The 22,137-nt window shown below is 43.6% G+C and overlaps 1 protein-coding gene across 2 annotated transcripts in view; it reads left to right on the forward strand.

Moving 5' to 3' along the window:
• UBR1 (ubiquitin protein ligase E3 component n-recognin 1) overlaps positions 1-22,137 on the forward strand; it is a 134,964-nt gene that overhangs the window by 102,302 nt on the left and 10,525 nt on the right. For both annotated transcript variants that reach the window (XM_054025640.1, XM_054025639.1), the window contains exons 36-45: positions 4,727-4,782; positions 5,106-5,202; positions 5,734-5,801; positions 6,162-6,312; positions 7,181-7,268; positions 8,597-8,730; positions 14,418-14,526; positions 17,506-17,562; positions 18,133-18,210; positions 19,896-20,066. In XM_054025640.1, coding sequence (XP_053881615.1) covers positions 4,727-4,782; positions 5,106-5,202; positions 5,734-5,801; positions 6,162-6,312; positions 7,181-7,268; positions 8,597-8,730; positions 14,418-14,526; positions 17,506-17,562; positions 18,133-18,210; positions 19,896-20,066 — 1,009 coding nt within the window. The remainder of the gene's footprint in view (positions 1-4,726; positions 4,783-5,105; positions 5,203-5,733; positions 5,802-6,161; positions 6,313-7,180; positions 7,269-8,596; positions 8,731-14,417; positions 14,527-17,505; positions 17,563-18,132; positions 18,211-19,895; positions 20,067-22,137) is intronic.

The raw sequence follows: 22,137 nt of genomic DNA on the forward strand, positions 1-22,137 counted from the left end.
AACAAACAACACAGTTGTGAGAGAGAAGAAACTGTAATCTATTCCATTGTGTACAAAGAATTTTTAATAAGTTCCAAGCAAATATACCCGTGCAAACCCATTGAAAGCAAAGTGGTTGCATAGGAGTCAATATGGGTATACTTTGAAGGCAGTGGGGGTTGCACAAGTGTAATGAATATGTGGTTTGACCCGTAGCACCTTATCACCAATGTTGATGCACAAAATGGAAAAAACCCAGGTGTGACCCTTAGGCCTGGTCTACACTATGAGTTTAATTCGAATTTAGCAGCGTTAAATCGAATTAACCCTGCACCCGTCCACACAACGAAGCCATTTATTTCGAAATAAAGGGCTCTTAAAATCGATTTACTCCTCCCCGACAAGCGGAGTAGCGCCAAAATCAATACTGTCATTTCGAATTAGGGTTAGTGTGGCCGCAATTCGATGGTATTGGCCTCCGGGAGCTATCCCACAGTGCACCATTGTGACCGCTCTGGAAAGCAATCTGAACTCGGATGCACTGGCCAGGTAGACAGGAAAAGCCCCACGAACATTTGAATGTCATTTCCTGTTTGCCCAGCACAGGAGAGCACAGAGAGTTCATCAGCACAGATAACCATGCAGGCCGATAATCGAAAAAGAGCACCAGCATGGACCGTACGGGAGGTACTGGATCTGATCGCTATATGGGAAGAGGATTCAGTGCTAGCAGAACTTCGTTCGAAAAGACGAAATGCCAAAACTTTTTTGAAAAAATCTCCAAGGGCATAATGGAGAGAGGCCACAATAGGGACTCAGAGCAGTGCCGTGTAAAAGTCAAGGAGCTCAGACAAGCCTATCAGAAAACAAACGAGGCAAACGGTCGCTCTGGGTCAGAGCCGCAGACATGCCGTTTCTACGCTGAGCTGCATGCAATTCTAGGGGGGGCCGCCACCACTACCCCACTTCTGACCGTGGATTCCGAGGCGGGGGTAATCTCATCAGCCACACCTGAGGATTCTGCGGACGAGGAGGAGGAGGAGGACGAGCTTGCGGCGAGCACACAGCACTCCGTTCTCCCCAACAGCCAGGATCTTTTTCTCAGCCTGACTGAAGTACCCTCCCAAGCCAGTACCCAAGACCATGACCCCATGGAAGGGACCTCAGGTGAGTTTACCTTTTAAAATATAAAACATGGTTTAAAAGCAAGCGTTTTTTAATGATTAATTTGCCCTGAGGACTTGGGATGCATTCGAGGCCAATACAGCTACTGGAAAAGTCTGTTAACGTGTCTGGGGATGGAGCGGAAATCCTCCAGGGACATCTCCATGAAGCTCTCCTGGAGGTACTCCAAAAGTCTTTGCAGAAGGTTTCTGGGCAGTGCAGCCTTATTCCGTCCTCCATGGTAGGACGCTTGACCACGCCATGCTAGTAGCAAGTAATCTGGTATCATTGCATGACAAAGCCTGGCAGCGTATGGTCCCGGTGTTTGCTGGCATTCAAGCAACATCTGTTCTTTGTCTCGCTGTGTAATCCTCAGGAGAGTGATATCGCTCATGGTAACCCGGTTGAAATATGGGAATTTAATTAAGGGGACAGAGGTGGCCCTTCCTACTGGGCTGTTTGCCTGTGGCTGAAAAGAAATCCTTCCCTGTAGTAAGCCAGGCGCGGGGAGGGGGGGAGTTTGGCGCTAAGCTTTTCACGTGTGGCTAGCAGGGATCTTCCCTGATACCAGCCACGCGGTGGGGGGAAGGGATAAAGCGATCATCCCAGAGAATTGGATGAGGGGGGGAGTTAGTTTGTTTTCTGCTGCTGAAGGTTAACAGAAAAACTGCAGCACTCAACGGGCTTTGCTTGGTATGTGGGAAAGGAGGACGCAGAAGCCGAAAGACAATGGCTTACCATGGCCGCATGCAAGCCGAATTCTGTTGCCCGGACCTGCGTCTGTGATCTCTAGCAGCAAAGCCACAGGCAGTCAATATTAAGAGGCAAAATGCGACCTTGCACAGAAATCACATGTGCTATGTAATGGGAATAGTGTTGTTCACCGTGAAAGAGTATAAGCGTTGTTCTGTAAAATGTATCTTTTTAAAAAATTCTCTCCTTTTTTCCCTCCCTCCAGTAGCTTCAAATTTTTCAAGCCTCCCTCCTCCGTCCTGAAGGCTATCTCAGATAAGGCGTTGGAAAAAGAGGACGCGAGATGAGATGTTCGTGGAAATCATGGAATCCACCCGCAATGAAAGAGCTCATCTGAATGAGTGGAAGGACACGGTTTCAAAGTATAGGAAAGATGCCAGTGAACCTGAGGACATGAGGGACCAACGTGAGGACAGAAGGGACCAACGTGAGGAGAGGAGAGATGCTCGAGATGAGAGGTGGCAGCAGGAAGATCAGAGGAGGCAGGATGCAATGCTGGGGCTGCTGCGTGAGCAAACAGACATGCTCCGGCGTCTGGTGGAGCTTCAGGAATGGCAGCAGGATCACAGACTGGCGCTACAGCCCCTGTTTAACCCCCCCTCCCCTCTCAGCAAAAGGCTGTCATTATTTTAACCGTTTTTTTAGTGGCCTTTTCCTTCCCTCCGATCCTCCTCCCAAACCCCACCCGGGCTACCTTGTCAATTCTCTCCCTCTTTTTTTTATAATCAATTAATAAAGAATACACGATTTTTAAACGATAGTGACTTTATTTCCTTTGAAAGCAAGCTGTGATTGAAGGGGGAGGGTGAGTTGCCTACAGAGAATGAGTCAATAAAGGGGGCGGGTTTTCATCAAGAAACAAACAGAACTTTCACACGGTAGCCTGGCCAGTCATGAAACTGGTTTTCAAAGCTTCTCTGATGCGCCGCGCTTCCTGGTGTGCTCTTCTAATCGCCCTGGTGTCTGGCTGCGTGTAATCAGCAGCCAGGCGATTTGCCTCAGCCTCTCACCCCGCCATAAATGTCTCCCCCTTACTTTCACAGATTGTGGAGCACACAGCAAGCAGCAATAACAATGGGGATATTGGTTTGGCTGAGGTCTGAGCAAGTCAGTAAAGTGCGCCAGTGACCTTTTAAATGGCCAAATGCACATTCCACCACCATTCTGCACTTGCTCAGTCTGTAGTTGAACTGCTCCTGACTCCTGTCCAGGCTGCCTGTGTATGGCTTCATGAGCCATGGCATTAAGGGGTAGGCTGGGTCCCCAAGGATAACTATAGGCATTTCAACATCCCCAACGGTTATTTTCTGGTCTGGGAAGTAAGTCCCTTGCTGCAGCCATTTAAACAGAGTAGTGTTTCTGAAGACGCGAGCATCATGAACCCTTCCCGGCCAGCCCACGTTGATGTTGGTGAAACGTTCCTTGTGATCCACAAGTGCTTGCAGCACCATTGAAAAGTAACCCTTGCGGTTTATGTACTGGGTACCCTGGTGCTCCGGTGCCAAGATAGGGATATGAGTTCCATGTATCGCCCCACCACAGTTAAGGAATCCCATTGCAGCAAAGCCATCCACTATGACCTGCACATTTCCCAGAGTCACTACCTTTCGTAGCAGCAGTTCAATGATTGCTTTGGCTACTTGCATGACAGCAGCCCCCACAGTAGTTTTGCCCACTCCAAATTGATTCCCGACTGACCGTTAGCTGTCTGGCGTTGCAAGCTTCCACAGGGCTATCGCCACTCACTTCTCAACTGTGTGGGCTGCTCTCATCCTGGTATTCTGGCGCTTCAGGGCACGGGAAAGCAAGTCACAAAGTTCCATGAAAGTGCCCTTACGCATGCGAAAGTTTCGCAGCCACTGGGAATCGTCCCACACCCGCAACACTATGTGGTCCCACCAGTCTGTGCTCGTTTCCCGGGCCCAGAATCGGCGTTCCACGGATAGAATCTGCTCCATCAACAGCATGATCTCCAAAGCACCGGGACCCGCGGTTTGAGAGAATTCTGTGTCCATGTCCTCATCGCTGCCGTCGCCGCCGCCTCCTTGCCTCGTTTTTCTGGTCCTGGTTCAGCATAAACTGCACGATAATGCGCGAGGTGTTTACAGTGTTCATGACTGCTGTCTTGAGCTGAGCGGGCTCTATGCTTGCCGTGGTATGGCGTCTGCTGTGTTCACCCAGGAAAAAAGGCGCGAAACGGTTGTCTGCCATTGCTTTCATGGAGGGAGGGGTGAGGCTGTACCCAGAACCACCTGCAACAATGTTTTTTGCCCCATCAGGCACTGGGATCTCAACCCAGAATTCCAATGGGTGGGGGAGACTGTAGGAACTATGGGATAGCTATGGGATAACTACCCACAGTGCAACGCCCCGGAAATCGACGTTAGCCCCGGTACATGGACGCACACTGCCGAATTAATGTGCTTAGTGTGGCCGCATACATTCGACTTTATACAATCTGTTTCCAAAATTCGAATTCTGTAAATTCGGATTAATCCCGTAGTGTAGACATACCCCCTGTCTAAGTTAAGTTTGCAAGGTCTGAAACATGGTTCTTTCTTTAATTTTTTTTAACTAGTTTTACTTTTAAACTAAGCACATTTATGTGGAAATCATGGAGAGACAATAAACATGGAACCTGACAATAGCAATTTTACAAAGTCGCTTGTCAGAGTAAAATTGCATTTTAATAGCAGCCCTGTAACTGGGGACAGGTTGATATTGGACTAGCGCAAGTGGATGGAATATGTGAAGACCCAGATAAAGTAGCTACAATAGTCTGCATAAGAGCCCGTGACTTACCACTTACTTTCTCTGTTTTAATTTTAAGAAAACCTTCTAGAAGATGAGGGCAAACCTTTATTTGGATCTCTGCAAAATAGACAGGTATGTATAATCCAAGAAGTAATTAATGTTAATAAACACTGGACATTTGGAATTGCTGGCACCAAATACAGTAGTAATATCCAAAGAAATTCTGTCATGATCTCTGGAGTTTTTTAAATATTTGTGCTTTCCACATAGACTGATAACCTAAAAATGGGTCTGATGTCGCATACATTCCTAACTCTTGCATAGAAGTTCATACTTGATTCATTTATACTTCTTCAGTTATACTGGACTTGAAGGGGGAGGTATTCTAGCACTATCGTGTTTCATTAACCATTTATTTCCCCTTCCCTGTTCCACATTCTCTTCTTGTGCTCTAGCACAGTGGCCTTAAAGCATTAGTGCAGTTTGCAGCTGCTCAGAGGACTACATCACCACAAAGCCTGATTCAGAAACATCTGGTTCGTCTCCTAGCAGGTAACACATTATTTTTGTTTGTTTGTTCTCCACCCCCTTCTAGTCAATCTCTGCAATGATTTTAAGTAATGTTCATGTAAACTTTCCTTAGGAAATGGCAAACACCAATAATATATCATAGAGAGGAAGGATGATCTAGTGGTTACAGTTCTAATCTGGAACTCTAGAGACCTAGATTCAATTCCCTGCTATGCCAGATTTCCCATCACCTAGTCTCTAGTGTGCCTCCTTTCCCAATCTGTAAAATGGGGATAATACAACCTCACCTCACAATTGTGACAATAAATTCATTCAAGTTTGAGGTGTTCAGATACTACAGTAATGATAGGTTGATAGTTACACAGTTCAGAAAATGTGCCCACATTGAGTGGGCATGGGGAGGCTTTTACTGCTTTTGTAGCTGACCAGTCAGAGCCCTTCAGGATGGTAGAGTTTATATAAACAATGGCCTCTCAACCTGCCATTGTAATTCTAATGAAAAAAGCAATTAACATTTTTAATCAAATGTGTAATGAACTTTTGTTCTTGTAGTTCTTCTACCAAACTTAAAAATGGAAGACACGCCATCCATTCTAGATGTAGATATGTTTCACATTTTGGTAAGCATGTTCAGTTTGTTTTTGCAATTAACCGTATTGTCTCTGATGCATTATCCATTGTAGATCCACATGCAATTGCTGCTCTTTGTAATCAATTGATAGGTATTTTGTGTCACTTCATGAGTCGGCTTTGTTTGTGACTTAGAGCTAAAAAGATCATCAAACTAATTTAACTGAAAACATGGTCTCAGATGTTACAGGTTTGTGCTAAATAACTACACCACCATTAGAGAGGATTAATGAATAAGCCTAGGTGATTGTTAACTTATTGTCTCATTATCAGGTTTATGTGGTGTTTGTTTGCCCCTGGAACTACTACTGAGTCAATACTTTTGGCTGTTTTGTCTTTTTCCACTTTAGGTAGGTGCTGTGTTATCATTCCCATCTTTATATTGGGAGGATACTGTAGACTTGCAACCTTCATCTATTAGCTCTGCCTATAATCACCTCTACCTCTTCCATTTGGTCACTATGGCACACATTACACAGATCCTTCTGACCTCTGCATCAGGTAAGGGTATCTCCACCTTTAGATTTTTTCAGGCATTTTATCCAGTTTTTCCAAAATGACTTGGTAGACAATTTAGTGGAAAACTGTTAACGCCTTCTAGTTGTAAGAGCTTCATCATAATAATAAACATTCGGTGTTAGTTGTTTCCTAAAAATAAACAAAAAAAGCCCAAGTCTTTTCATTTGCATAGCTCTGTTTATGCATCACTTCTGTGCATTGGGCCTCATAAAACAAAGCAGCCATTTATATACGAGTAACTAACTGAGGCAGCCATATGAGACTAGTAGCATTCCACATACTTTTGCTCCCTAGAAAAAACAAAGCATTGACAAAGTGCAGACAGCTCAGAGCTAAAGGTTTAGAAGGGACTCGGTGACTCTGGTTTTCTGGCACAGTGGTGGCCTGTGAATTTAGAGGTGAAATATGAAACTTGATAATCTGATTAGGATGGGAGTTGCACTGCTCTCTGTACTCACTGCTATGGAACAGTACTAACAGTAGCCTCACAGAACTCCTCTTGTTATGTTTCCCAAGAAACCCCACGCCCATTTAATGTCATTATATCATGGAAGAAGAAGATATTGAATCCTATGTGGTTACTGATGTAAAGGAGTAATGTCAAAAGATAAAGGAGAGGAAGCAGTTCTGTAATGAGGATGAGCAGTCCCCACTTTACATCATGCAGTTTTGTGGGGGGATATTTTTGTTTGTTGGGTTGGGCACAAATAGGAAATGATCCAATAAAATGAAATGTAAATTTTTTTGTAACTTGTATATAAAAAGTTGAAAGTAATGGAGATGGAGATTTCTTTTCTATATACATAGAATCAAAGTGCGTTTACAACAGGGTTAATCTTTGTGTGCACAGAATCCCCCACTGCTCAATCACAAGATACCAGTGAGGAGGCTCATACTGCCGAGTCTTTCTGTAGAGAAGTTTACCAGTACACGAGTGGGTAAGTAACACTTCAGTTGTAACAATAAATGTTTTACAAGATGCATTGAAAAATACATGGAGATTCACCTGAGAAATACAAAAGAAAAATGGTTAGACGTACTTTAAAGGGGGTTAGACCGGGAGTCCATGTGCTGCATCAGCAATGTCTTCTGCACTCCTAAAAATTGGAAAAGATCTAGATCTTCTGTCTGAATGTGAAGTGTTTTTCCCCAGAAAATATGGGTATTGTATATATTTAAAATGGGTTGTGGTGTATCCAGACTAAATTTTGATAACATGCATTACAAGAATGTTAGCAGTGCTGATCCAGCTTTTTTTATCACATATGATATCAGTAGCCTTTCCTTTTTTGTCTCCATGTCTACTACAATTGTATTGTCAGTTGTGACTCTCCATAATTAAGTTTAAGGTATTGGTTTCTTCACACTTATTCCCATTTCTCTCTAAGATGATTTGAGGGGTTTTTGACAGAATTTCAAAAAGTTAAGTGTCTGCATATGAAAACCAATTCAATTTTTCAAAAAAAAATCATTGGCTTTCTGTAAGAAAAAGGAAAACAATGATATGATTTAATTGCTGTATATGACATGCTTTGGAGCTGCCAACATCCTCCTCAATCCCAGGGGAAAAAAGTGAAGAAACTAAATGAAACTATCTTGAGCCAGTTTTTAGAGATGGACATCTGCTTGTTTTTAATAAAACTAAAAACACATTTGTAGAAACAATAGCAAGCACTTGAAGGATAACAAAGATGTTCTAAACAAATTTAACACTCAAAAAATTAGAAACTAGGTCTTGGGGGCTGTCTCTGACTGAGGAGTTTAGGCAATTTCCTACTGTTGCGCTAACACTACTGCAGCTCCACCGGGGTGGGAGCTAGAGATGTAAATAATGTTTAAAAAAAAAAAGTAAATGTTTAAACCATTAAAATTTTACCAGTTAAAAGTTTAACCGTTAGGCTCTGCTTCCTCCCCACGTACCCGGAGACTCTGCTCGCTGCTGGCCACGGGTCCGGCTGCTGGGACCCTGGGGGCAGGATGGAGGGAATGGCAGCCGGGGGCGGGGCGGCAGCAGAGTCCCGCAGCCAGAGTTTAAATGTTAACCAGAATACCTTACCAATAAGACTGATGCTTATCGGTTAATCAATTTACTGGTTAACATTTTACATCCCTAGTGGGAGCACTAGCCATAGACCAACACCCCGAACTGTTAGACAACATGGTGAAAACCTTGTTTTGAAAATTGCCAAAAATCTTCAGTATAGTTATGGCCCAGGAGGGTATGTGCACTGAGCTTTTACAGATATTTCTGATTTGTGTGTTATAGCTGCTTTAGCCGTGATATTCCAGGCTGGCATCTGTGGGACTGTGTTAAGAAAGGGATCACACCTTACCTTCGTTGTGCTGCTTTGTTTTTCCATTACATGCTGAGAGTGCCTCCACCTGAGGACCTGCTGTTAGGTAAGTAGAAGAGGTTAATAAGTTTAGTTTTACTTACTTATTTTCCTTGTTGCATAGTCGAGTGCTTAAAGGTTCAAGGTATATATGTTTTTACAGTAGCTTTTGAAGCATGTTCAAAATAGAACTATAATGATTTCTTAACATTAGTTATACCATTATAGTATTGCTTTAAAAAGAAAAAACGAAACAGTATATGTGGAAGGGATAAAAGCGAGGCGTTAGATCATCTGGGCATTGCCTGTATGGAAAAGTTTTTCTTTTAATATAAGCAAATGTGTGAATTTAAATTGGTCTAGTTATACTAAAGAATTTCAGCTTATGTCTCTTGGGAAGGAGTTTGAGGTATACTGAAAAAAGCCATCCTTATGTCCAAAAAGTGTCCACATTTTGGATTATGTTGGTAGATCTGTTACTATAACCTGTGAGGCTTTCCCATGTAGACTATCCCCTAAGAGGTGTGCAGATAGAGCAGAGTGAAATTCAATAAAGAAGCCAGAAAGTAAGATTATCTTGTGTTATAAAAGTGCTGCCTCTCACTCTGAAGGATCCCAAAGCACTACACAAATGTTACATAGGGATTACATCATCCACCACTTAAATATAGTGAAACACGGCAACAATCTAAAAGCATGCAGCAGTGCCACACAGCATTTTGAAAAGAGGTGAAAAAAAAAAGCGCTATAAACTATTGAAACTAAGTATAAAACCTTAAATTAATGATCCAGGTTTGAATTTGGCTAGGACACTGTGGTTAGCATGCTACCCTACCACATGCTGATGCTTGTGAAAAACATTATATAATGCCTACAAATCAGGATCTCAGCTTTATGGTACATTCCATTGCCTCCTAACACCACTCTGGAGCACTGGTTCTGTAGAAAGGAGTGTCCCCTGGTGAATCATTAGCATCATTTTCTGGGGTCCCTAAGCATCACCGAGGGCTTTTCTGTATTGCAAGAGAATGCGCTCCATGGGGGTGTGATTTCTAAAGAGCACTAACATGCTGCACGTTAATTGGTCTGTGTAGACCCTGCCTGTGTGTGCCGAAGGTTCCGTAGTGCATCTTAATGTAGTGCTGTTTGAAACAGTTAAAGCACACTAGGAAACCTTTTATGCGCACCAGCAGAGTCTACACCAACCAATTAATGCACAACATGTTAATGTGCTACAGAAATCTTATCCCCACATAGTATACATTACCCTACTGTGTAGACAAGCCCTAAAAAATCTCCCAGTCAAGTACAGATCTGACACAGCCTTGTTAACTTGTAAATTCTGACTGGATCATAGCAAAATTGAATATGATTGCAAGCCAAAAACGTAATGAAATATATGATGATTAGAAACACAGTATAAAGTTCTTCTTTGAGTAGTGTCCCTATGGGTGCTCCACTGTAGGTGTGTCTGCGTCCCTGTGCTGCTGATCGGAGAACTTTGGTAGCAGTGTCCATTGGGCCTACACATGCACTGTCTCTCCTTGTGCTGTGCCATGAGGCTAGTCAGCACGCACGGGCTAACCCTCCTCAGTTCCTTCTTAACTGCCCATGACTAGAGACAGAGCCATTAGCAATCCTCTAAGACTAATTCTTCTCTCGTTTGCATTCACACTTAGTTTTTCACAGGTCTCGTTATAGTTTTAGTTATTTCTGTTTATTCCCACCCTTCCAAAAAAAACCACTTCCTGCTTTTCCCCACTGGGGACCCTTCCCCTGAGTGGTACGCCCACCTCCCTGGGCTTCAAGAAGCGCCGCACCTGTAATGAGGCAATCCCAGATGTGGATAAGCACTCTGAGTGCATCCCCTGCCTCGTCAAGGACCACATACAGCAAAAGTGTACCCTCTGCCAGCAGCTCTGGTCAAGATCCCGCAAGGACAGAGAGCTCTGCCAAAAAATTACCTTCGTGGAGGCAGCTCTCCGACCTTAACTCCTGGCGGACGTGAGTCTTCCCCACAACCTTCAACTGATAAGGCCAATAGGTCAAAGAAGCAGGCTGGTGACTCCTCTCACAAGTGTAAAGAGAGTGTGGGAAGTCCTCTAAGTAAACTTAAAGATAGTCCAAGCGATCACCATGTTGCTCAGTATCCTTGGCACCGTCAGCACCAAGACCACAGTCCAGCACCCATGCCTCACCACAACCATCGATAACCGGTACTGCTGACAGGCCCCGTAGTGTTGCCCCTCTCCCAGGAAGTGGGTGGGAGGGGCAGGAAGTATAAAAGGTGGCCCAGAAAGCTCAGTAGGGAGGCAACCACTGGAGAGACTAGACGCCTCCTGTGGCCTCCCGAGCTGGGAAGTGGCGGAGGGTGCCGAGGGAGCAGAGGCCTGGCCTGGGCCACCAGGGCCACTAGCTGATTCAGACCTGGAGGAAGCATACAACTGGCCCAGATCACCGATGGACCAGACCCTGAAAGACTTGCTCGCGGTCCTGGAAGCCGTCGTCAACCTCAACCCCTCCGCACGGCAACAGGTACACCAAGAAGGGGAGTGTGGAAGTGGCCCAGGGGTAACAGACCCGTCTGGCTGCAACGCTGACAGAGGGTGAGTCGGCGTGTTGCGGCATGGATCCCTGCTGCTAGGGCCCTGGGCCAGGACACAGTGGAGTGGGTGGGCCTGCGTCCCCCCTGCCACCCCAACACGGGGTGGCAGTGTCTCCTTCCCCAGGCCAGAAGCCTGAGCCTCAGACTCCGTGTTGCCCCGCCTTGATCCAGGGCCTGAGCTAATAGACTGTTTGTTTCCTACCCAGCCTGAGCACAGGCCTGGGCCCGAGCTACGAGCAGAGACCGCTTCGTTCCCCACGGCGGCCGACGTATCAGTGACCTAGTGAGGTGGGGTGGCCTCCCGAGGACCCGGAGTGGGAGGGCCCCCGCACTGAGCCACTACAGCCCTCAGATCCTTTTGGCATGAGCACCGAATCTTTGGTACCAAGAGATAAGGGCAAGCACCCTAAGAAGACACTCCCGGTACTCGAGTAGTCCTTGGTACCACCAACGGCAGCCTGCACAGCACCAGAAATACCAGTGCAGACAAGATCTCCATCTCCCTTGGCACCACCACCGGGAGCTTGGCACTGGCAGAATTCCACCAAACCAGAGCCTTCTGCATGACAGATGCACCCGAGTCCCCGCCTCTCAATACTGACATTGCGGCTCTGAGCCTTTACAGAGTACGGGATATCCCCGCAACCGTTCCATGCCCCTCCGCTGTCTACTGAGGGGTTGGACAGCGAGACAGAGGTGGTGGTCTCACAGTTCACCTCCCAAGCTCCATATGAGACCCAGTACAAACAGGGTTGAGAATGTACCCACAGATGGCTCCACCACCACTGCCATCTTGGTACAGCTACCCATGGGCACCTCCACCAGGCCCTATGCAAACACAATGGCCATATTGGGACACTCGGGTGGCACACCAACAGCTGTCTCGTGAACTTCAAGCCTCGCCCGAGAACCCTCCCAGCACGCTCCCTTGACCATGGCATCTAGGGCCTCTGGAGATGGAGGAACAAGAAGCTGGTACTGATGAGGATGTCACACAAAAGGCCATATCCTCTTCCTCCCCGGACGAAGCAGTCATCCCTTCCCCACCTTCTCTGGTAGACGATTTCCCTCTTTTTCAGGAGCTGGTAAAGAGTGTGGTGGACACTCCCCACATGCTACTAGATAAGGTCAAGAACACCCACCGTCAGTTCCTTAATATCCTCCATTCTTCGTTGTCCTCAAAGATTGCCCTTCTAATTAGTGAAACCATCTTAGTCCTGGCTAAAATGGTGTGGCAAACCTTGGAATTGGCATCTCCGATGTGTAATGGACAAAAAATATGATGTCCCCAAATAGGAATCAGAGTTCCTTTTTCTCTCATCGCCATCTAATTCTATAGTGGTGGACACTGTCAATTCCCATAGCTGACAGCACAAATCCAGGGCAATGCCCTACAACAGGCATTGGAAGCATCTTGATCTTTGACAGGCATATTCCTCAGCCACCTTACAATTCCGTATTGCCAACTATCAGACGCTCATGGCCAAATACAATTTATACAAACTACAACAAATCTTCCCAACATCCGCAACTCTTCCACACATCTTGGACTATTCTCTGACCCTTAAAGTCAGGATTGTCCCTAAACTCTCTTAGGGTCCATCTAGCAGCTGTAGCATTCACTAACCTGTAGAGAGAGATTCGGTGCTGTAACACCCAACCACTAAAAGGTTCTTCAAGGTTATAATAAACCTCTTCCCTCCACCCAACTTCCTACCCCTATGTAGGACCTATACCAGGTACTGAAAGGGCTGACTAGACCTCCCTTTGAACCCATGGCAACCTGTTCACTGATGTACCTGTCAATGAAAACGGCCTTCCCAATAGCAGCTACTTTGGCCAGACGAACAGGAGAGAGAGCAGCTCTGATGGTGCATCCCCCTTACACAGTATTCTTTCCAGACAAGGTTACACTCAGGCCCCATCCAAAATTTATTCCCAAGGTAACCTCTCCGTTTCGCATGAATCAATTGATTCACCTGCCAATCTTCCAACCCCCAAGACTCACTAAGACAACAGGGAGGCTATACTTCACACCCTAGATGTCAGGAGAGCCTTGGCTTTCTACCTTCATAGGACAAGAACCTTCAGGAAGTCCCCTAGACTTTTTCTATCCATTGTGGAAAGATCTAAGGGCTCAGCAATATCAGCCCAAAGACGCTCTAAGGGGTCTCAAATTGCATCAGACAGTGTGACCAAATTCACAACATGACCTCTCTAGATTTGATTCATACACAGTTCACAAGATTGATCTCCTCTGTCGCCGTCTTCAAGAATGTCCCTTTCTCAGAGATCTGTAGAGTAGCAACATGGGGGTCAGTCCACACTTTTGCAGAACGTTATGCGATCTCTAGGGACACCACCTTGGAAGCCATCTTCAGCTTGAGAGTACGGTTATCTATAATTGACCCAACTCTGAAGCCCGAGCCCTCCGGAAGGGATACTGCTTGGGAGTTACCTACAGTGGAGCACCCATAGGGACACCACTCGAAGAATAAGAAGTTGTTCCTCACCTTGTGCAGTAACAATGGTTCTTTGAGATGTGTCTCTCTATGGGTGCTCCACAACCCACCCTCCTCCCCTCTTCTTCTGAGTTCTTGTCTATGTCTCTGTGGTAGAGAAGGAACAGAGGAGAGTTAGCCCGTGTGCGCTGACTAGCCTCGTGGCGCAGCATAAGGAGAGAGCGCACGTGTGGGCCCAGCAGACACTATCAAAGTTTTCTGATCATCAGCACTACAGGTAAGCAAACATACCTATAGTGGAGCACCCATGGGGGGACACTCTCAGAGAGTCATCATTACTGTACAAGGTAAGTAACTTCTTTTCATACTCAAATAGCAGAGTCCTGCTGCTGTAATGTATGTACAATAAACTGTGTATTCTACAATAATCCTCAGCCAGAGCCTCAACTTGTGTAAATTGGCATAGCTCCATTTAAAGTCAGTGGTGCTACATCTAGTTACACTAGCTAAAAAGTTACCCTAAATCTTTAAGATGTTCATATGAATAAGTTGTAAAAGGAATCAGAAGAATACTGGTTTTCCGTTATGTCTGCTGCTGATCATGTGCCCTGTTCAGAAAGACCTTTAGGAGAATGGACTGTCTGAAACTGTTTGATGTATTTCTAATATTTCCTTCTTCTTTTGCAGTTTCCGAGGAAGGAGAGTTCAAGGCACTCTGTAGTTATCTATCTCTACCCACCAATCTGTTCCTGCTTTTCGAGGAATATTGGGGCACTGTAAGCCCCTTGCTCCAAAGGTACTTGATGGAGATGGGGGAGCAAATGGAACCATCCTTCCATTTTGTGATGGTTGTAAGGGAATTTCAGATGAAATTAGTGAGTAATTGGTTACGCTCTGACCTATACCATATTACAGTTGAAAAAGAATTGGCTTGATGAACAGAGTGTGTAGTGAACCACTTACAGAGTTTGGAATTCGGGGGAGATGGTCATGTAATCTCCACACCTGATGGTCAATGTTACTTTAACATTTGTATTAATGACCTTGGCACAAAAAGTGGGAATGTCCTAATAAAATTTGCAGGTGACGCAAAGTTTGTCTGTATAGCCAATACAGAGAAGGATCACAATATTATACAAGAATATTTGGGCAACCTTGAAAACTAGTGTAATAGAAATGGGATGAAATTTAATAGTGCAAAGGTCAAGGTCATGCACTGAGGGACTAACAACAAGAATTTTTGCTATAAAATGGGGACTTATCAGTTGAAGCGACAGAGGAGGAGAAAGATCTGGGTGTATTAGTTGTTCACTGGATGACTATGAGTCGCCAATGTGATGCAGCTGTGAAAACGCTAATGCAGTCCTAGGATGCATCAGGCTAGGTATTTCCAGTAGAGACAGTGAAGTGTTAGTATCATTATACAGGGCACTGGTGAGACCTCATCTGGAATACTGTGTGCAATTCTTGTCTCCCATGTTTAAGACAGGGAAAACCTATCTTATGAGAAGAGACTCAAATTGCTTGGCTTGGTTAGCCTAACCAAAAGAAGACTATGGGGAGATATGATTGTTCTCTATAAATACATCAGAGGGATAAATAGCAAGGAGGGGGAGGAGTTATTTAAGTTAAACACCAGTGTTGACACAAGAACAGATGGATATAAACAGCTCATCAACAAGCTTAGGCTTGAAATTAGATGAAGGTTTCTAACCATCAGAGGAGTGAAGTGCTTTTAAGGGGAGCAGTGGTGGCAAAAAACCTAACTAGCATCAAGACTGAGCTTGATAAGTTTATGGAGGGAGTGGTATGATGAACCTACCTACAATGGCATGTAGCCGATCTGCGATTGCTAGTAGCAAATAACCCCAACAGACGGTGATGGGACTCTAGAGGGGAAGGCTCTGATTTACTTCAGAGAATTCTTTCCCAGGTATCTGTCTGGTAGGTCTTGCCAAAATGCTCATGGTCCAACTAAGCTATATTTGGGGTCAGGAAGGACTTTTCCCCTGGGTCAGATTAGCAGAGACCCTGTGGGGTGGTTTACCTTCCTCTGCTGCATGGGACACAGGTTGCTTGCAGGTTTTAAACAAGTGTAAATGGTGGATTTTCTGTAACTTGAAGTTTTTAAATCAGGATGTGAGGACTTCAGTAGCTCAGCCAGAGGTTATGGATCTATTACAGGAGCGGGTGGGTGATGTTCCGTGGTCTGCAATGTGCAGGAGGTTAGACTAGATGTCCCTTCTGACTAAGCAGTTTGAATATCTTAGAATAATTTATCATGGCTGTATTAAACCAAAATAAATGACTCATTTGGAATTGGTGCATATAGAGGGGATTGCAATCAGCATCCATGAAGGAGGTTATCCTGGAGTGTTGCTTTTGTGTTATACGATTCCTTGCTCATTGGTCTGTCTTGTCAGCCCAATCTGCCCCCAGGACAGGCACCGACTATGATGGTATCTGAAAGCAGGGTTCTTAGTCTGACATAAAGTATAACCTGCCAGTTCTAGCTTTGGGCTATATCTCCCTGATTTCGAAAACAGAGTCTGATTAGGTGCCGTAGTTGACCTACTAGTTAAAAGTAGGGTATTACCACAACAATATGGATGTAGAAATCTATCTGTAAAGGAGGGATTGGTTAAAACTAAGAAAAACTACTAAAACTTCCACATCACTGTCTTGAAGAATGTCCACATTCAGCTGAGTCCACTGCATGTAATATTAAAGTTAATATTTTGTTATAGTAATTGGCTTTCTTGGTTCCTGGTGAAATTCTCTGCTTCTCTTTTTCTCTCTTGCCCTCTGTCATCATGAGGCCTCTGTGTTGTCCAGCATACTTCAACCAAGGAGATATTTTGAGCCTATTGATTCCAACCTTCTGTCTTAATACTGCCTCAGATTATCCCCAGATATACTAAATATAATTTTGCTTCATTTATTTGAAGAACAACCTCCAATAAGCAACTGGGTTTTTAAGTCCGTTAAGTGGTTGCTTATAAGGAAAAAAGGGGTGTGTGTATTTAATGTAACAGACATTCCTTCCAGCTGAGACTGAACACATTATCCCCACAATAGCGCTCCCAGCTCAAAGGAGAGGGATTCCAAATGTGAGACCAGATCTTTTATGTAGTAATAACGCTATTGCCGGTGTGGGGGTGTGTTGGGGGGGTGGGGGGAGTGTTTATAAAATCAGTTGTTTTTGAGAAGTGCCACTGAAACACATAAGCTAAAATGACCAATTGCTGGAGGTCTCTCTTCTCTTCTGCTTCGTAGAAGTAATATAAAATAACTGTCTCAGCAAGAATACCAAAGCAGTCATTTCATTCCTGTTATTAGCAGCTTGGCAGTACAGTAACTTACTACACTGTGTAGATGGATATGTTTTGCCATTATAAACATAAATACAGTAAACATTTTCAATGGTGCATTTAAAAAAAGTGTTTGAAAAGCAATCACTAGAAGCAATAAATACTACATTTAAAATGTAGGATATTTTTAATGTACAACCTTCATCAATAGGTATTCCAAGGGAAGCAGTGTGTGATAGTCCATGTTCACATTCTGAGAAAATCAGCATTTGCAGATGGTGTGAACGTCTTTTGTGTGTGTTTCATTCTGGTGAAATCTTTATAATTTTGTGTTTTTAAAAATAGATTTCTCTCTTGCATAAACTTTCAAGATTTTTCACTACTTTTTTAGATTTGTGTAATTATGCTTATTAATTATATATAGTGTTCATACAATATAGTCTGTGAATATTTGTCTGATACAGGTGGTGTGCTGACCCTGCTGTACTAAGTTTTCTGAAAGGGAAAAACATTTCACTAAGGTTAGTTTCATTTTTTCTGGGCTTTGTTTTTGATCTGTAACAGCTGAAGGAGCTGGGCTCTGGGTAGTTAAAGGAGGGCAAGTCTTGCAGTTAGGGATTCCTTGCTTCCTCTTGCACCTTTGCCATAAACACACCCACCTCTTCAAATGACTTTACAGGATTCCTTTATCAAGACTAAACAATTACTATTCTCTCAGAACATCAAACATTTTACCACTCCACCTAGACATCAGCTTTTTTCTGGGGTGGGCTAATGTAACAATTGGTAACATGAGATAACCTTCATTGGGTTGTAAAATATATGCCCATTCCATGCAAACTTAGTTTTCTTACCTTTGTTGTACATTTACTGTGGAAACGTTTCCTGTGTGGTTTGTCTTATACCCCTTATTTTGGCTGTTAGAGGTTGTGACATGATTCTAGGCCCTGGGAGTTTGAAAGAGAGGACAGTAAGTTTACTAGAGTGGTGAACTATTGGCAGTATGTGTCCATTCTGTTTGTTGTGATCTTGTGTGGCTGTATCCTTCATTAATATTTTTTACAGTATTTCTTCTTCCGCTCATTTACTAGATATCCAAGGAAAAGAAATAATTTGATAGAGCTTCCAGAAGACTACAGCTGCCTCCTGAATCAAGCCTCTCAGTTTAGGTAAAAAGTAGCAGTTTGATCTGCCTTCTTGTCAAGTGTTTTCTCCTTTTCATATTCTTGCAGTTAGTGTAACCCATGTGACACGTGGCAAAACTATTACAGAAACAATTCTGGGATGGAAATCAAATGCTGCCACTTCACCAATCCAGGAACAACTGTTGTCTGTGATGTTCAAGTCTGGGAAGAGTATTGCAAACTTTGAAGTGAACATACTGTTTTGTTCCTAACCATCAATAACCAGCAGTCCATTTTAAGTATGATGCTACTTACTTTACCCATAATTACCATATATAAAACTATTACAGCTTAAAGCACTGACACACTTCAGTAAACAAATGTAGGTTTGAAATAGCTGACAGTTGTTTTCACCATTGCCCACTCCAGGACCAGAGGTTTGGCACTGGCTTTGAATAGGAATACTGAACCTTTCCCATAGATGAAGTGTTGGTAGCAGAGAAGACAGAGTGAAAATATATCATTTCACTTTAGTTATTCTTCCTGTGGAAAAGCATGGAAACATGGATATAGCCAAAGTGCTTTTTAATTCTTTCTAAAGAGAATTTTGCTCATGGAAGTTTGTTTTGTATTTTAACAGTAGTGAACTTAATGCTCATGAATGAACCACTGGTTTGATCTGTGAATAGTGAGGAGTCAGGCACGGAGCAAGTTATGCTATGTCACCCTGCCAGTGCTGCTCCTGACCTACATCACCTTACCCACTTTGGCATCCTAGTACTGTGCCTGTGTGTCAGTTTTGTTATTTGTATAAATGGGCTAGAATAACATCACTGAATTTACTTCCACTTCTGACTTGATTCAGTTCCTAATCCTGCATTTTCTCAGTTTTTAGTTTTAATAAGGCACATTTCTCGGATTGGATATCTACATTAATGATTTACTGAAGAGAGGTACATTATTCATGGAGAGGAGGAGGTTTTCTCATTCCATTCATGCTGATTTAATATGCATTTTAGCAGTCTTTGGATCCTGCTGGAGTCTATATGCTGATGCAGCTTTCTCCTTTCATTTGTTTCCATTAAATACAGCAGGAGTTTCTCAATGTTTATAGTGTGATCCACATCTTAACAGAAAGAATTGTTGCTGACCATTCCCTTCCATTCACAATTGCATGGGTCACCTAATTTGCCATTTGCAATTGAATAAGATCCCAATGGCAACTACAGCCATTGATTACATGGGAAAACTAATAGGAAAATATTAAATGTAGTTTTAGTTGTCTTAACAGTTAGGAAATGAAGAGGAGAATTACTATCATGTGAACAGGCCTGGACTTGGAGCAATGCTTTGCAAGACCGTAGCTTGAGAACCTCTGGAACATCACTTGGTAGATGTAATGTTGGGAAAAATAATGTCCCATGAGATCACAGAATTAACAATTACTTTAGAAAAGCTTTCATTGGATTTATACCAATTTTCCCCCCTCCCCAGCTGATCTATACTCTAGAGAAGCACCTCTTTCTTATGAGAAAAATTAGAACAAATTTTACCAGATATTTTCTGAGGAAGCATTGTGATTGATGGTACCTCTTTTCTGAAAAAGGCCTTCTGGTCAAAACAGCATAACTGACTCTCCTTTTTTTTTTTTTTTTTTTTAACTTTTCAATGTATTTGAAATAACTATTTTGGTTCCATACTGCACTTAATTACCACCTTTCTCTTTACAGGTGCCCACGGTCTTTTGACGATGAACAAAAGCACCCAGTGTTGTGTTTGTTCTGTGGCACCATGCTATGCTCCCAGAATACCTGCTGCCAGGAGTTGGTGAATGGGGAGGAGCTGGGAGCCTGTACCTCTCATGCTCTCCAGTGTGGAGCTGGAGTGTGTATGTTCCTCAAGTAGGTAACTGGCCAGTATGTAATTTTTTGCAGGGGAAAATAACTTAAGAAGGCCAGATGACACAGAAGGGCAAAAAACCTCATACTCTTTGGGACTGGGGAGAAAGAGCCAGCTTTTGACATACACTGTAGGCCAGTGGTTCTTAACCAGACTGCTGTATCCCTTTCAGGAGTCTGATTTCTCTTGTGTACCTGCAAGTTTCACCTCACTTAAAAACTACTTGCTTACAAAGTCAGACAAAAAAATACAAAAGTGTCACAGCACACTATTACTGAAAAATTGCTTACTTTCTTCTTTTTACCATATAATTATAAATCAATTGGAATATAAATATTGTACTTGCATTTCAGTGTATAGTATATAGAACACTATAAACTAGTCACTGTCTGTATGAAATTTTAATTTGTACTGACTTCGCTAGTTCTTTTTATGTAACCTATTGTGAAACAAGGCAAATATCTAGATGAGTTGATCTACCCCCTGGAAGACCTCTGCGTACCTCCAGGGGTGCGAGAACCACTGCTCTAAGCCACCAAAAAGTTAAATCACCCTGCAGTAAAACTGCAGTGTTGGTCAATGGGTAGTGCTATAGTCTGAAGATGTCCAGTGCACCCTTTGTCATGTGTTTACAGAATACCACAAAGCCAATAAGTCTATATTAACAGTAACTACTTTTCAGGTAAAATAACAAGTCTATGCTGCAGGATCTTGCATTTGGCTTGCATTTTCAAAGTATCATAAGGGAGTTAGGCGCCCTACTCCTTTAGGCTCGTTAGAAAATCCTAGCCTTTTATGCATGTTTAGTGCCAAGTTGTTAGTGTATGTGATGGACAAATTACTTACACTTTTAAAAATGCAGCTTTTTATGCATTGTTGAGTACTGTAAAGGGGCTAAATCTGATTTTTGTCTATTAATTTTGTTCTCTATAGCTTAAAAATGGCTGAATTGACATTGGGGTGGGACCAACTTGTTCAGAGGGCTTGAGGCATGGGATCGAGTGGTTTTGGAGGGAGCAACATGCATACCTCCTCTGAGAGGTTTGCTATAGTGTGGAGCTCTTAAGGGGGAGAAATAACAGAACTCCAAGAGCATCTGTAGGAGGAAGAAATTATTTCCTGGAGGTTTCAAAACAGATTTAACTGGCATCCGAGCTTTTACCTCCTTGCACTGCCCATCAGGAGTGAGTTTGCTCACACATAGACACAGAAAAGGAAGGAGAGCAGTATTTATTTTCTTTAAAAGACTGCAATAATTAACTGAAGTTTCTCAGTTTTAATAAACATGGCTAGCACTTAGCACATTCTCTGTATAAGTGGTATCCTCCCAGTTAGTGAAGATTAGCATAGGGGTCACAGTGAAATGTCAAGAATGGTCTAGTAGCTAAGTGAAGAGGCAGTTGACTGACCATACCCAGATAACAGAATAGTGCAGTCCACAAAATAAAGAAATGTAATAGCTGATTATTCTTCAAGTGATGTCACATGTCCATTCCACTCTTGGGTGTCGGTGTGCACAGCACATGGCCATCAGAAACTTATTCCATCAGTGATACCCATTGGGCAGCTCAAGCTCAGCCTGCTGGTGCACACCATTGTGCAGAGTTGTAAAGGGCAGAGCTGCCCCTACCCCCACTCAGTTCCATCTTACTGCCAGTCGTTGGAACGCTACAATACCAGAACAGTTCTCTTGGCCTTTGTGAATATTTTGTATGTGTGTTTGTTAGTCCAGTCTTCAGCATAGTTATGATGGTTAGACTTCTTTTCAGACTTGATTTCCTCATTTGTGGGGTTTTCTGTTTGTGGTACCGGAGTATGCCCCAATCACCGGGCTTCAAACTGTGCACTTTGTGCTCAAGGCCTATGCCAGTGATCGATCCGTGTAATAGCTGCCTGAAGTGCTTGGGGAGGTGCACATAAAGGACTTGTGAGGGGATTTCAAGCCTAGAACAAAGAAGGATAGGGAGGCTAGGCCGAAATTCTTGCTGATGGAGGCAGCGCTCAGGCCTCTGTCAGAGCCATCCCAGTCTTCCTCAGTGCTGAGTGCTTCAGATTCATTGAGAAAAGCGCCTC

The sequence above is a fragment of the Malaclemys terrapin genome, chromosome 4, assembly GCF_027887155.1.
Source record: "Malaclemys terrapin pileata isolate rMalTer1 chromosome 4, rMalTer1.hap1, whole genome shotgun sequence".
NCBI classification, from domain to species: Eukaryota; Metazoa; Chordata; order Testudines; family Emydidae; genus Malaclemys; species Malaclemys terrapin.